Source organism: Heterodontus francisci, chromosome 18, assembly GCF_036365525.1.
Source record: "Heterodontus francisci isolate sHetFra1 chromosome 18, sHetFra1.hap1, whole genome shotgun sequence".
Lineage (NCBI taxonomy): Eukaryota > Metazoa > Chordata > Chondrichthyes > Heterodontiformes > Heterodontidae > Heterodontus > Heterodontus francisci.
The window spans coordinates 63,390,031-63,406,968 of record NC_090388.1 but is presented as its reverse complement, the minus strand read 5'-3'; the positions used below and the strand labels follow the sequence as shown (position 1 = coordinate 63,406,968).

Here is a 16,938-nt window from a genome sequence, read left to right as displayed (position 1 = left end):
GCCCCTCTCAGTCTCGCATATCTTCCCCAGACAGCATAACTTGTACGTTATCTTCAGGCATGCCTTTGACAACCCAAATCCGCCTGCTCTTGGCACCAACTGAAGCCAGCTGCAGTTTGCATACATTCTATTCTATGCGTGCAAGAACATTAACACTTTGTTTTCCTAGAATGTAGCAGGATGTTTAAACCATTTTTAGAGCCACTTTTCATAAGATTCCCACTTTGAATTCCTTCAGTGTTTTCCATCTTATACACAGCACCAAAACTTGTCAAAGTCGCTAATATTCTGTGTGCAAGTTATCCTTCCAATCCTCTCTGACCTTTCTGCAGCACTTCACCTAGTTGACACTCCATTCATATCCAACATTTATCCTCTGCAGCTCATCAACTATGGGGAGCACACGAGGCAGTGAGATTAGTTTTAGATTGCCCTATTAAAGAGCCAACTGAGAAACAGCGGGCCAAATAGCCTCCTGTACCGTACACTTCTATGAAGTTATGGCGCTTGGCCATTAGTGGGCAGGAAATCGCATGCTACTGTAGTTTAAAGGGTATATATATATATATATATATCAAAGACATGTGTAGCTGAGCGCATGTGGCAGAGGCACAAAAGCCAAACTAGCATTGAATGTGAAGGTTTAAACCGCTGCTTTCATGATCATGGGTTCCAATGTCTCCTTGTATTGAGTATGGTGATCAAATCTCACTGCTGTCATTGGATCTGCTGGTACACAGATCAGTGGGTATGGTGAAATGGCATCCAATATCACAGCAGGTGTGGAATGGGCATGGGTGATGTTATTGTCTCTCGTGCTGACACATCTAGACTCTCCTACTACACCACGTAATGACAGTACAGTGTTCAGAAAGCACCTTAATTTTGAGAGCCTATGACACACTTTAAACAGCTAGCGACCTTGGGGGGGGGGGGGGGGGGGGGGGAGAGGGGGTGGGGGGCGGGGAACACATAGAAGTTGATTGAGTCATAGGGTCCTTTGGACACAACACGACAGAATTATGGAGGCACTGCTCAGACTGAAGAGCTGCCTGCCCTCTGATTGGCTGACAGCTCTTGAAGGCGGGATCTCCTGCCTCAGAGGGGCAGAAGTCCCACCCGAGGCCAATTAAGGGCCTGGGCCACGTAAAATTACAGTGTGGCTTCCAGGCCCAGCAGAAGCTGGCACACCCTTGACTTTTATTTTGCTGGTGGGTGGGGCCACCACAAGGATAAATTCCAAGCAGAGTCACTAACCAGTTCACCAAGCAGTATACTTTAACCAATAAATTGATTAACACCCATGGCCTCTTAATCACCTGACCCAATGTAATTTTCTTTCCAAATCAAAAAACAGTGAATTGCCTCAAGCCATCCAGCCTTCTGCCAAGGTACTGTGGATTCACACCCATGATGCTGTGTAGATGGTGCAGGTACCAACTTACAAAGAAAACTTATTTGAGCATAACAGCCTAGAAAATGCAAATTCCCAGAACTGCCTTGTCATGTGAAAACAAGTTGTTATATGTTTTGAAGGATATTGGTGTATTTTTTTTCATTAAAAAGGTGTATTTGGGTTAATTTCAAGTAAGCAGAACTTGTTGTTTTAAAAGTGCGTGCTTGTTATCTTCTTAGATTAAGAAGTGACAGGTAATATTGTGCAGTTCAACAGGAAGTGGTAACTTAGTGAAGGTACATTTATTAAAGGCATAGTGGCGGAAAGATTTCATACAAAATGTGGAAGAGATAATTATGAAAAGGTTTTTTTCAGGGAGATCTCCGTAATGGATCATGGAGCTGGCAAATTTATTCCAGTGACACATTCTAAGCTGCCTGACCATCACTTTTTTGATTATGGGTGGCCTATGCCAAGTTCTCATTGCACGGTGACGTTATGTAGCAGCAGAAAATGACTGTGTGAGAGACTTAACGCAGGTTGTTTTGAAAGACAACCCCTGATCCATTCAGTCAGCGGAATCTTTGCTTTATTACACATGATATGCTATACGATGATAAATACAGGAACTAATATTTATTCTCAGCAGGCATGGCTACAGTACTGATGACCTTTACAGAGTACCTTTAATATCGTAAAATGCCCCAAGGATTGGCATCAGATGAATTTTGGCACTAAGCCACCTAAGGAAATATTAAGGGAGGTGACCAAAAACTTGGCAGCGTCTTAAAGAATGTAAAAGAGGGGTAGAGGTAGAAAGGTAGAGAAGCAGAGGGGTTTAGGGTCGGAATTCCAGAGGTTAGGGATTTGTCACCCATGGCGTCTTAATCACCTGATCCCATGTAATTTTCTTACCAAATTAAACAACAGTGAATTGCCTCAAGGCATCCAGACTTCTGCCAAGGTACTGTGGATTCACACCCATGATGCTGTGTACATAGTACAGGTGCCAACTTACAAAGAAAACTTTTTTGAGCATAATAGCCTAGAAAATGCAAAATCCCAGAACAGCCTTGTCATGTGAAAACAAGTTGTTATATGTTTTGAAGAATATTGGGTTTTTTTTTAACATTAAAAAGGTGTATTTGGGTTAATTTTAAGGACTTTTACACTTCATAATTTCAAGTACTTTTTAAAACCAGACTTTCACATAACAAAAACGTTACCCAACAGTCACACGCCCACATACAACTCCTGTACCACAGTCCACAAAGACTGTCTACCCAGTCTTTCTCCAATTAGATCAGGCATGCTTCTTCCCCTCAAACCTTGTTAAGGTGGTACTTTTCTATTCTCTCCTAGCCCAAGGTGGGACTCTTCCCTTTGCCAGAGCTCCTGCTGTCACTCTTTATCCCCTTTAATTACTACTGGCTTTCACTCGTCTCCCTCCCAATATCTCTCAGTAATTCTAGAAAACTCCTTCCAAATCCATTCCAAAAGGCTGCTGCTAGCTTCTCCCCTATTCATAGGCAAAGCTGCACTTTCTGCCTCTCTCCTCTTTCCCCACCACCAAAACATTATTCCCAGCTTCTCCACACTCCTCAAAAATGCCAATTTTTAGTTTCTGCCCATTTCCCTTGCCTTCTTTTATTGTCACCTGACATCTTCCTCTTTAATGATTAATTGTAAAAATTAATATCGTAAAATACCCCAAGGATTGGTATCAGACCAATTCTGACACTAAGCCACCAAAGGAAATATTAAGGGAGGTGACCAAAACCTTAGGGAGTATCTTAAAGAATGTAAGAGAGGTAGAAAAGCAGAAAGATAGTTCTAAGACCTACCCTTTCTCCGTAAGATTTTGGTAACAGTACTGAATAATGCAAAATACCACAAGTCCTTATACAACTATGAAAACAAATAAAGTCCTTTGTGATTTTGTTATGAGTCCATGGAAATCAAGAAGTTACAATTTTATCATGCATCAGCCAGTTCTCTAAATGTGATTTTGTTTGTAATCATAATTTGGAATGTGTTGAATCTGAGGAAGGATGTTCTTACTATAGAGGGAGTGCAGCAAAGGTTTACCAGAATGATTACTGGGATGGCGGGACTGACATGAGGAGAGATTGAGTCGGTTAGGATTATATTCGCTGGAGTTCAAAAGAGAGTGAGGGGGGAAATCTCATAGAAACCTATAAAATTCTAACAGGACTTGACAGGGTAGATGCAGGAAGGATGTTCCCGATAGTGGGGGAGTCCAGAACCAGGGGTCATAGGATACAGGGTAAACCTTTCGGGCTAAGATGAGGAGAAATTTCTTCACCCATCGAGTGGCGAGCCTGTTGAATTCGCTACCACAGAAAGCAGTTGAGGCCAAAATATTGTATGCTTTCAAGAAGGAGTTAGATATAGCTCTTGGGTCCAATGGGATCAAAGGGTATGGGGAGAAAGCGGGAACAAGTTACTGAGTTGGATGATCAGCCATGATCATATTGAATGGCGGAGCAGGCTCGAAGGGCCGAATGGCCTACTCCTGCACCTATTTTCTATGTTTCAGAGGGTGGTTGGAATCTGGAATACACTGCCTGAAGGGGTGTAGAGGCAGGAACCCTCACAACATTTAAGATGAGCACTTGAAACGCCATAGCATACAAGGCTACGGGCCAATTGCTGGAAAATGGGACTAGAATAGTTAGGTGCTTAATGGCTGGCACAGACATGATGGGCCAAAGGGCCTGTTTCTCTGCTGTATAACTCTACGCAGGACTGAATCACAGTGCAGCACCAGTTATCCTAAGTTAGGAATCATACGTCAATGTCTTGTTTTACAGTAGAAATAAGTGATATAAAGTCTTTGAATTGAAAAAATGATAAAGACCAGGTACAGAGCATTTGGAAATCAGGTTGTTTTAATTTTAAAAATGGATATTTTGAACCTGTATTGAGAGGGAACGGCTATGCTGGGGACGATACAGTACTTACGGGTACTGCATAGATTAGTGTCAGTAACTGTGCTGGTTACATCATTAGCCTAGTGAAGAATGAGCCTGACTAACAGTTCTACATGTCTGGTGACAGAGTAGGAAAGTAGGAGAGTTTTTTTTAAAACTGCTGAATATTGGTTATATTTTGTTTTATTTATAGGCTGATAAAAACCTATTTACAGTAAGATTGCTAGATAGCAATCCTTAAGTATTAAGCAAGAGAGCCGAAAGATGACCAGCAACCAATGCCCAAAGTAACTGCAAAAACATTTCACTAACTTCCACCAGTCAGAAAGGCCCCTAGTCTATTATAGAACGAACATGAGTCGATATAAAAAAAAGTTTTCAGATCTACAGTTCTATCTAGTCCCCAGAAATTTAAATGCTATTGTTACAGACAGAATTGAGGGAGAACTGAAACTCCAGTTCTTTTCCCTTTACTGTCCATAATCAGTGTGTTTTTGACAAGGAAGATGTGTGTGTTTCTTAACCAGAGTCTATGGCCAATTTAAATAACCAGCAGCATATTTTTCATGCATTTAAAGAGATTATTTTTATTCACCCCGAAAGTCTAACGCAAAATCACTCACTCAACATACACGAGAAAGACAACCATTGAAGAGGATAGTGCACTTTTACTAATTCCAAAGGAATAGTTCGTAAGTCACGTGATTTGGCTCAGCTTGAGGAAAAGGTATGCATTGCAGGCCCGTGAAGGCGGCATTTTCACTTCTGAAGAGAATTTAGGTGGATTCGATAGCCAGAGTCATATATGAAAGTTGTTGCAGGATTCTCTCAAAGAGGTGGATTTTCAGCAGGTCAAGAAGTTAGTTGCTTGTAGTCGCATTACCAGGAGATCAGTTTTCTGTATTGGTAGACTTGAAAAGGAACAGGCTTGGAGATCTTAAGATGTCATTGCCTCCAGTTCTTTTAAGGCACAATGGTACTGCCTTTTGTTGCTGTCTCTGCAGCTGGTGGTTTGCAGACTGACCAGTTTCTCTCTGGTGCTTGGAGTAATAAGACATTATCTGGGCTTAGTTTTAATCATGTGACCACCTGATCATTACTCCTATTGTCCACGCAGAATGATTTGAAGTTCAAAGCCAATGACTACACAATGGGGGATGGATGGTGGCCATTCATAGCTACTTATGATCTAACTGATTTCTTACAGCTTTCTTTTGTTAAGTTTTGAGCTCAGAGACAGTGAGTCTAGGAGTCCATAGATAGCGAGTTTTGGGTAGGACTACAAACAATAGGAGGTGTGAATTCCATAAATGGTTTCGTCTTGGTATGCCCATTCAAGGGAGGTACTCCACCCACGATCATTCAATTATTGCAGCATTTTAACGTCCAATGTGGTTCATTTAAGAAGAAAATTCAGTTCCAGAAAATACCATACTAAATAGTCCATGCTTAAAGTTATGAATAGGACATGCATTTACTGGGCATGACACTATGCAACAACCCACATAAGAAATCAATTGCTTACCTGAAACCATGCAAAAAGTCATTGGAAGGAGGCTGCCATAGGTTTCTCAATGAGATTTGTGCAGAATGTCAACAGAGGTACAGAGGGCAGCTGTATGCTTATTTATGGGAGATTCAATCTTGAAACAGCAGTTGGAAAGTAGGAAGGCAGAGGAGTATTGATGGGTTAGGGTAGCAATTGCAGGGGTGGTGGGAAGAGCATAATGAGGGGAAAATGAAAAGTGGCATGACATAGTGGCAAGAAGCAGAGGAGACACGAGAACAGAAGGCTGCAGGGTGGTGGCGGAGGCTGCACGGGGCTCACAGCAAAAATAAAATTTAAGGAATAAGAAGCTGTCAAAGTCATAGTCAAAGAGGAGATAGTTGAGATACTAGATGGGCTAAAAATTTATAGAGCAGGTATTGGAAAGACCGGTTGTACTTAAAGTTGATAAGTCACCAGGACCGGACAGGATGCATCCGAGGATACTGAGGGAATTGAGAGTGGAAATTGTGGAGGCACTGACCACAAATCTCCAAACCACTTTAGATACAGGGGTGGTACAGGATGCAGGCCAGAAGACTGGAGAATTGCAATGTTACACCCTTGTTTTTTTTTTAAAAGATGGAAGAATAAACCCAGCAACTACAGACCAGTCAGTTTAAACTCAGTGGTGGGAAATCCTTTTAATCTCAAATCGTTTCCCACCTGTATCGCAACTCCACATTTGAATATCTTAATTCGGGTTCCTCTCCTTGCCACAACATCAAAACAAAGTTACAAACACCCTCTATGATTGGGACCATCTCATCCTCTTTGCAGACTTTGACACGATTGACCACATTATCCCCTTGCTTTCCAGCTCAGTAAGAGTGCTAACATTTGGTTCTACACTTACCTATTATAACCAGAGCATCTCCAACAATGGCTTTTCTTCCTGACACACAGTTACCTTTGGAGCTCCCCAAGGATCTATCCTTGGCCTCCTCTTCTTTCTTAACTACATGCTACCCCTTGGTGATAAGTTTTGCAGTCACTGATATCAGCTTCCATGTACGTGGACGACGTCCTGCTCTACTACTCCACCACCTCTCTTGCCCCCTCCACAGCCTGTGTGCTCTCCAACTGCGAGTCTGATATCCAGTCTTGGACAAGCTGCAATTTCCTCTTCTAAACACTGAAGAACTGAAGCCAACCTTCGACATGCATCATCAGGCTCAACCAGTGCTCTCCCAACCCACAGCCAATCTATATACAACACCCAAAGTGCATGCATTTGTGTAATTTTAAATTACATTTGGTCCTATCATTAGGTCCTCAAGTCTGTTCCACCATTCAATTAGATCATTGTTGATCTGCACAACTCCAATTATCCACATTTATTCCATATCCCTTCATACACTTACCTAGCAAAAATCTATCCATTTCAAACTTGAAAAATTCTATTGACTCAGTTTCCAAAGCCTTTAAGGGCAGAAATCTTCCAGATTTCCACTAACCTTAGTTTGCAAAAGTTAGCTAGAAGTTGAGGAGCAGCCCCTTCAGGTATTGGGAAGAAACATATCCCAACAGTAGCTTTCTGAAAATGAGACAACTGAGAAAATGAAGTAATAGTACAGTATGCTACAACTCCAAGCCTTAACCAGTCAGAAAGATAGAATTGATAGAGAGAAAACTTTTCTGTGGAGAGGTCAACTACCTTTTGAAGAATGAAGAAAACTATGCCTAAGTAATGTATTTGTCTTCCTAATTTATTCAACCTTCACTTACAATCTAAGAATATATGACAATAGTACAAATTAGAGATGGGTCTCCAAGGACCTACACCAAGTCGGCTTGGAGTACCTCACTTGTTATCCGTTTGATATAGCAAGACACTAATGCTTTGAGAAAAGCACAAGGCTAGTAGAATCACAAAAATTGCTGGAATCCTAACTGCTTTAGCTTGGCTCTCTGAAGACCCATGCCACTAAACTCCAAGACCATGCCATGAAGTTCTGAAAACTAAGACCACTTATGACACAGCTAAATGTTGGGAACCATCACCTCTTTTTAAACCCTGCAAATGAAATACAGAAAATACAGCACAGAAGCAACTCATTCCAAAAATTGGGAGTTGAGTGACCAACTGCAATGACACATCCTTCCAAAGGATCAACAGTCTGTCTGTCAGTGTTCCGAGATTTGAGATCGAATCCAACTTGTGGAAGGCAACCTGAACTCTTGTTATACAGTGTACTTCTACAAATGTACCTAGGCTATTGTCTCTGCACTTCCACTTGGAAATGCACTGAATCCTCTGACCTCTCCTTGCAGCTGTGCCATATATACAATATATTTACAGAGGGATCAATAATGTAAACATAAGTCACTATTTAGCTTATCCCTGTTCTCAAAATGATTGAGAACCACGCTAGCTGTTGAATTATGGGCAGTGATAGGGAAGTGCCCAAGCTATTCTGAGAACAAATGTACAAAGATAGCTACCACCAATATCCACAGTATAATGCACATAGTGCTGTGCCTGAACATTACACCTGGGCCAGGCACAAATGCCCCAGAACTTGATTTTCAAGGCAGAAAGATCCTGCAAAGGTTTCAGCTAGAATTTTTCCCAAATCAATAATGAATTCCAAGTGTTTGAGAAGCCAACACAACCTGGCCCAATTCTCTTAAGGACTTCACTAACACACAGATTACTTAGGGCCTTCTTTACTAAGATATATACTACACAAGAGCACCTGATTATGAAGGCGGCAGTGAGCATTAGACAGAGCAGCAGTACTTAGGGCTAATATCTCAAACCATCACTACTGAACCAAAGGTACTACTCTATCTCCCGAAATTATTTTTGGTATCGACTATTCCGAACATCTTTTGGATGAAGATTTTCAGACGCCAGGAGGAGTTGGTAAACAACTATTTGTAGAACAGACTTCAATTGCACTCCTTACAGTGGCAGAAACTGCAGGCTTTTCCTCCTTTATGAGCTCTTGCTGCTCTGTTAACAGGAACATGTGATTTCATGACCAACGTCTTATGGTAATGCCAAAAGTCCACCTCTCAAGTCTGACTAGGCTGGCTTTTTCCCCCCATAGTTTTCAACTCAGATTCAATTTGTTCCTCAGAAAAGTCTTTGGCTAAGAATGGGAGAGAATCAAATAGTGCTGAGGTTTCCTTTCATTACCGAATACAAAGGGTGACTGACTTGAAATGTTAACTCTGCTTCTCTCTCCCCTACAAATGCTGTCAGACCTGCTGAGCATTTCCAGCATTTCTTGTTTTTAATACAAAGATCGCACCACAGTTGATGAACGTTGGAAGGGACCTGATGTCCAGACCAGCACTAAATGTTGTTACATAAGGAACTCAGACAGATAACATGGAGCCAAAAGATCTACTTAATTTAGTCGCCTATTCAATTCCTTGCCTTAGGTCGCCTGGATCGATGCTGGTGCTAACAAATTGGTGGACAATTGGCTCAATGTGCACAGGCATTAGCATCAATGCTGTTGTCAAGGCACTTGTCTCAAAGTAATACAAGCCCAAAATACTGCAGGCAAATAAATTGCTTAAATTCTGATTAGTGTCTTACCTTGGCATTAGCCAGTTTGGTTTGCAGGACATGAGAGTTTGGTTTGGAGCTCATACACCAATGGCTTATTTCTGACTCACTATCAACACATCTCAGGCATTGATTCACAGATTGTGTCACATTCAGTGACTGATGCTGGACAGGATTAGGCAATACACCAAAGTCTGCTGTCTCTTCAGTCATATGAAGTCCAGCAGAACACTTTCCAACTGCAACCCCTGAAGTGGCATTCTTGTAATCAGTTCGCTCTTTCTCAGACTGATGTTTGAAGTGCATTGCATTGAACTCAATCAAGGGGTCAGCCTGTCCTGCATGAATCAAGCTCACACATCCAGGTGGTCAGCATTCCTTTATGTATTTTGGATCATCTTTGCAAGCCTTGCCCTATCCAGAGCATGTTGGACACAAGAAAAATGACAGCAATGCAGGGGTCTGGGGATAAAAGTTCTGAATGTCACTTGCTAAAAAATCCTGTAATAGAATTTAAAACTGGATGTTAGCATCAATTGTAAGCTTAATTTATATAATAAAAAACAAAGTTGAGCCTTGGTTCCAACATTCCAGTAAGTCCAAGAAATCACAACTGGCTGCAGACAAAGCTTAAAACTCAACAAAAATAAACGTATCAAAACAAGTGGGTTGCTAACTATTGTGTTCATTTCAGGTATTTAGTGTGATTTGAATTGGGAGGGTGGGAGCAAAAAAGAACTAAGGATATGGCATTAATGAGTCAACAGAGTTAGGCTGATTAAAGTGTGAAAACTAACCATCTGTCTCAGATTCTAAAGAACTCTAATACTCAATTATCAACAGTCAAAGGGGACTTTTAACAAACTGTCTGCAAGGGTGACAGATGGTTGGTAATACCACAAAGCACTGGGACAAAGGACTTGATTCATGAGGAATCTCGAGTGACCTGTTTTTAAAAAAACAAGCATCTTAGCATCAAACCAGAGTGTTATGGTTATTAAGGGTTCAATTTTTAAAATAAACTTCAAAACACTAAATCTGAAAGCTTAGTGTTTGAAGTTACACTATAATTACAATGCTTTTAGAAATGCTGGTTATATAAAAGAATTTTACAGAACCATGAAAACAAAATTGAAAAATGCTACAGGTCCAGAGATACTGTTGTCATTTTATCGCAAGATCTGAAATAAATTTGAACTTGGTTAATACTCTTTAATGACACATACAAATTTGACATCTTAAAAGTAAATAACTTCACAAATTAGCAAAACAATGGTTAGTAATTGCTATCATTTGCAAACATACTGCAAAATGTACCAGTTACATGGAAGTAGAAAACTTAGTGTCAAAAAAATTACAAAGTTCAATATAAAATAAAACTGGCTTAATACAGTGAAGCCAATTTACCAGTGTTTTAGATCATAATTAGACATTCTGAAATTCAATGGAGTTACTTAGCACAGCAAGAAATTCTCACCCAGCCACTTGTTTCTTTACTCATACTAACCAGTGGGACATTGTTTAATACTTAAATGTAAAAAAGCAGCTTGATTTATATACTGAAATCAAGCACTCAATTTAACTGAGGTACTAGTCAAGTCAAATGAGGCAACTGTCTCCGCCTTTGAACCAATCTGATATCAAAGTGCCAGCTCCAAAAGGGAAAATCCCCTGCAACAACCTAATTTCATTAGCCAACCCCTCAATAAAGCATTAGCTGAACACAAGTAACAGATTTAAAACAAATAGACAGTTAAACTTTTTCATTCCTAGCATTGATAGGAAATGCCATCATTACCATTCTATTAGCAATATCATAGGAAAACGTTACTTAAATGCTTAGTGGTAACAAAAAGGGACAGCACTGTACTTCCTACAAATAAATGGTTTATCATCTTTAAACAAATAAGGCTCAAGGAGGTCATCAGGCAGGAAAGGAACAAAAGAAACTTCATTATACACTTATTGGGGTTTGGCTCTGGCTTTCTCCCTTGTTTTGCAGGTCTGTCCAGAAACAGGTAGTAGACTGACGAGAACAGCACGTTCTCCTGATGAGGAGTAGGTTTTGTCCCGGATCATAACACGACAGTTATAGTTGGGTAGAAGTTTGGCATCTGTCACAGATAACAAAAAAAATGATTAGCACCCAAGAATGTTAGCTTAACAAATTATTTTCGCTCCCTTTCCTCTCATCTTTTCCTGTAAATGCTGATTCAATTGGTTCCACAGATGCTAACTTGTCTTTGCTAGCATGCCCCAGTGAGCACTTTTCTTGTAAAGAACTTGCATTTACATAACTCCTTTTGCATCCTTGGGACATCCCAAAAATACTTCACAACTAATAAAAGCCTATTCACTAATTGCCAGATTAGTATTGGGATAATCACTGCTGAAGCTCATCGATTTTCACTCAGACATATCAGGAATGAGGATTTTAGCTGCACTTTCCCTACCTACCCTGGAGAAACGGGTGAATTTTTAATCTCATTGCTGCTTCAACTAATTCAGCATAGACAGAGATCAAACTCAGGACTACCTTGATCAATATAATTCAGTACCAGACCTTATAACATATTAACTGACTGAGCCTTAAGTACAGCCTTTTCCTCCTTCAATTTTCTCCTGAAGGTAGCGATTCATGCTGTACCAGCTGTCAGCCCCGACACTTTACCAAATTGGCTATCCTTCATGTGAGACAGGGATGCGTGTCAAAAAGTGACTTGACACATGATGGACAGTAGAGTGGAAAAAACCCCACAGCTGAGACTTTTGCAAAATAGTCAGGAATGGAGAATCTGGAAGTTTTTTTTCCCCTGCCTCCTTTTGGACTTAGTCTCACTTGACAAGGGTATGTATCCCAATGATACTGGGTTCCATCTTTGTATGCAAATTTTAAAGCTGTACTTATTTTTTGTTGACATGCAAGAAAATTTTTTTTTTCAAAGCTCAAAGGATATATTTAGTGCAAGTACATTGACCATTTAGCCAAGAGAACTTGATAGGTGGATGCAAGTGGAAGAGGCAACTTTGTAATATAAATGATCAGGTACCAACTGTACAAAATTTGCTTTAAAGTCAAATTGTGAAGAACTTCATATATATAGCTTTCCCAACATTATCAAATAAGTTCCCCAGTACAAACAGGGCAATAGCAGAAACTAACTCAATTAGGCAACTGTTTGTACAATGTAAAAGTGACCGTATCTGTGTACATATTGCAAATCAGGCAAACAATCAACGGAACTGGGGAGAGACAAGGTTCTGCACATACAGCACTTGAGAAAGTTAGCACCAGAACACTGTCATTTCAATAGTTGTGTCAACAGACTGGGTTCTAGCTTCACCCATCTGAACTGGGCTCATGGGATAAACTAACAACTTTTTATCTCAATTCCAATCCAAACTACATTCACTGACATGATTAGAGACAGTTCAGCAGAACAGAAATGGGGGAAAGATTTAAAATCTGCAGTGGGATGCAGGACTTAAGTCATAATGCTGGAGGGAGGAATAGAGCAAAATTTGATAGCACTAGGTACATAACCTTGGTTAGGCAGCATTTGGAGTACTGTGTGCAGTTCTGGTCGCCGCACGACAGGAAAGATGTGATTAAGCTAGAGAGGGTGCAGAAAAGATTCACAAGGATGTTGCCTGGTTTGGAGGGCTTGAGTTATAAAGAGAGATTGGATAGGCTGGGTTGGTTTTCCCTGGAGCAAAGGTGGCCGACAGGGGACATGATAGAGGTATATAAAATTATGAGAGGCATAGATAGGGTAGATAGCCAGAGTCTGTTTCCCATGGTAGGCGTGACTAAAACTAGAGGGCATAGATTTAAGGTGAGAGGGAGGAGGTTTAAAGGGGATCAAAGGGGTAAATTTTTCACACAAAGAATAGTGGGTCTCTGGAATGAGCTGCCTGAAGTGGTGATGGAGGCAGGAACAGTAGCGACATTTAAGAGGCATCTGGACAGGTACTTGAATGAACAAGGCACAGAAGGATATGGAATTGATGCAGGCAGGTGGGATTAGTATAGATAGGCATTATGGTCGGCATAGACGCAGTGGGCCGAAGGGCCTGTTTCTATGCTGTACGACTGACTCTAGGTTGAATGAGGAACACACAAACTGCATTAGTTGACATACGTTGGCTTGGAGATGAGAATTTTGGGAGACACGCTTTGTAATTTATCGCATGGAGACGTTATGGAATAGGAATACTGCAAACAGCCTTCTTTATAACCCCTCTCCCAACTCCTCCACAAATACATCAGAGAAGCTCATGGACTACTTTGTCACGAAGATTGAGACCATCCAACCAGCTGCCTCTGCTGCTTCCTCCCTTCGCTGAGTCCACAGGGCTAAACTCCCTCTAAAATTCCTCCCTGCCTTAGCCCTGAACTTGCATCTTTCTCTAGTTTCTCTCCTATCTCCCCCTAATGTCCTCTTTGAGCTCATTTTGTCCATGAGGCTTACCTCTTTCTCCCTCGACCCTATTCCCATTAAACTGCTGACCACCCAACTTGCCCTCCTGATCCCCATGCTCGCAGATATTGTTAACTGTTCCCTTTCAGGTCCTAACCCCTCTCTTTTAAATCTGTCATCATCGCCCCCTCAAAATAAAACAACCCTGGACCCACCAACTTTGCAAACTTACCACCCCATCTCCAGCCTCCCGTTCCTCTCCAAAGTCCTTGAATGCGCTATACTCCTTTATATCCATGCCCCTCTTTCCCAGAACTCTGAATCTCTTCAGTCAGGTTTTTGTCCCGCCACAATACCGAAATGGCTCTTATCCATGCCATAAATGATATCCTATTTGACTGTGACAAAGGTAAACTTTCCCTCCTCATTCTTCTCTACCTGCCTGCAGCCTTTGACACAATTAACCACACCATCCTCCACGAACATCTCTTCGCTGTCGTCCAGCTGTGTGGGACTGCACTCAGCTGGTTCCATTCTTTTCTAATTGTAGCCAGAGTATCACTTGCAATGGCTTCTCTCCCTGCTCAGGCACTGTTACCTCTGGTGTTCCAAGGGTCTATCCTTGGCCCCCAATTACGCATCTACATGCTGATCCTCAGCGACATTATCCAAAAACAGAGTTAATTTTCACATGTACACCGATGACACCAAGCTCTACCTCAGCACCACCTCTCTTGACTTCTCCACCGTTGGCAGTTTATCAGACTGCTTATCCAACATCCATCAATGGATGATAAATTTCCTCCAAATACTGGGAAGACCGCAGTCATAGTCTTCAGTAGCCTCTCCAAACACCTTTTTAAGCTACCAATTCCATCCCTCTCCCCAAGAACTGTTTAAGACTAAATCGTATTGCTTAAAACTTTGGTGTCATGTTTGATGCCAAGATGAGCCTCCAACTATATAGCTACGTCATCACTAAGACCGCCTATTTCCATCTCAGTAACATCGCCCCTGCCTCAGCTCAACTGCTGCTGAAATCTTGCTCCAAGTCTCTATTGCCTCTAGACTTTACTATTTCAATGAACTCCTGGCTAACATAGAACAGTACAGCACAGTACAGGCCCATCAGCCCACGATATTGTGCTGAACCTTTAACCTACTCTAAGATCAAACTACCTACCCTTCATTCTACTATCATCCATATACCTATCCAAGAGTTGCTTAAATGTTCCTAATGTATCTGCTTCTACCACCACCGCTGGCAGCGCATTCCACGCACCCACCACCCTCTGTGTAAAAAAAACCTACCTCTGACATCTCCCCGAAACCTTCCTCCAATCACCTTAAAATTATGCCCCCTGGTGATAGCCCTTTCCACCCTGGGAAAAGTCTCTGGCTATCCACTCTATCTATGCCTCTCATCATCTTGTACCCCTCTATCAAGTCACCTCTCATCCTTCTCCACTCCAATGAGAAAAGCCCTAGCTCCCTCAACCTTTCTTCGTAAGACATGCCCTCCAGTCCAGGCAGCATCCTGGTAAATCTCCTCTACACCCTCTCTAAAGCTTCCACATCCTTCCTATAATGAGGCGACCAGAACAGAACACAATATTCCAAGTGTGGTAGAACCAGGGCCTTATACAGCTGCAGCATAACCTCGCAGCTCTTAAACTCAATCCCCTGTTAATGAAAGCCAACACACCATACGCCTTAACAACCCGATCAACTTGGGTGGCAACTTTGAGTGATCTATGGACATGGACCCCAAGATCCCTCTGTTCCTCCACACTGCCAAGAATCCTGTCTTTAAGCCTGTATTCTGCATTCAAATTCGACCTTCCAAAATGAATCACGTCACACTTTTCCAGGTTGAACTCCATCTGCCACTTCTCAGCCCAGCTCTGCATCCTGTCAATATCCCGTTGCAACCTACAACAGCCTGCCACACTATCCACAACTGCAGCAATCTTCGTGTCATCCGCAAACTTGCTAACCCAGCCTTCCACTTCCTCATCCAAGTCATTTATAAAAATCACAAAGAGCAGAGATCCCAGAACAGATCCCTGCGGAACACCACTGGTCACCGAGCTCCATGCTGAGTACTTTTCATCTACTACCACCCTCTGTCTTCTATGGGCCAGCCAATTTTGTATCCAGACAGCCAATTTTCCCTGTATCCCATGCCTCCTTACTTTCTGAATGAGCCTACCATGGGGAACCTTATCAAACGCCTTGCTAAAATCCATATACACCACATCCACTGCTCTTCCTTCATCAATGTGTTTTGTCACATCCTCAAAGAATTCAATAAGGCTTGTGAGGCATGACCTGCCCCTCACAAAGCCATGCTGACTGTCTCTAATCAAACCATGCTTTTCCAAATAATCATAAATCCTGTCTCTCAGAATCCTCTCCAATAATTTGCCCACTACCGACGTAAGACTGACTGGTCTATTATTCCCAGGGTTATCCCTATTCCCTTTCTTGAACAAGGGAATAACATTTGCCACCTCCAATCATCCAGTACTACTCCAGTGGACAGTGAGGACGCAAAGATCATCGCCAAAGGCGCGGCAATCTCTTCCCTCGCTTCCCGTAATATCCTTGGGTATATCCCATCTGGCCCCGGGGACTTATCTGTCCTCATGTCTTTCAAAATTTCCAGCACATCCTCCCTCTTAACCTCAACCTGTTCGAGCATATCAGCCTGTTTCACGCTGTCCTCACAAACGACCAGGTCCCTCTCACTAGTGAATACTGAAGCAAAGTATTCATTTAGGACCTCCCCTACCTCCTCCGACTCCAGGCACAAGTTCCCTCCACTATTCCTGATCGGCCCTACTCTTGTTCCTCACATAAGTGTAGAACGCCTTGGGATTTTCCTTAATCCTACCCGCCAAGACTTTTTCGTGTCCCCTTCTAGCTCTCCTAAGTCCATTCTTCAGTTCCTTCCTAGCTACCTTGTAACCCTCTAGAGCCCTGTCTGATCCTTGCTTCCTCAACCTTAAGTAAGCTTCCTTCTTCATCTTGACTAGCTGTTCCACATCTCTTGTCATCCAAGGTTCCTTCACCCTACCATCCCTTCCTTGCCTCAT

The 16,938-nt window shown here is 41.9% G+C and overlaps 1 protein-coding gene across 12 annotated transcripts in view; it reads right to left on the bottom strand.

Moving 5' to 3' along the window:
- Window positions 1–4,068: 4,068 nt before the first annotated feature.
- LOC137379685 (uro-adherence factor A-like) overlaps window positions 4,069–16,938 on the bottom strand; it is a 117,030-nt gene continuing 104,160 nt past the window's right edge. For 6 of the 12 annotated variants that reach the window (XM_068050878.1, XM_068050874.1, XM_068050876.1 and 3 more), the window contains exon 5: window positions 4,070–11,533. In XM_068050878.1, the coding sequence (XP_067906979.1) occupies window positions 11,382–11,533 (152 nt within the window). In that variant the 3' untranslated portion in view covers window positions 4,070–11,381. Of the gene's footprint in view, window positions 11,534–16,938 lie in introns of all 12 variants that reach the window. The other 6 variants (XM_068050882.1, XM_068050885.1, XM_068050883.1 and 3 more) reach the window with 4 other exon arrangements.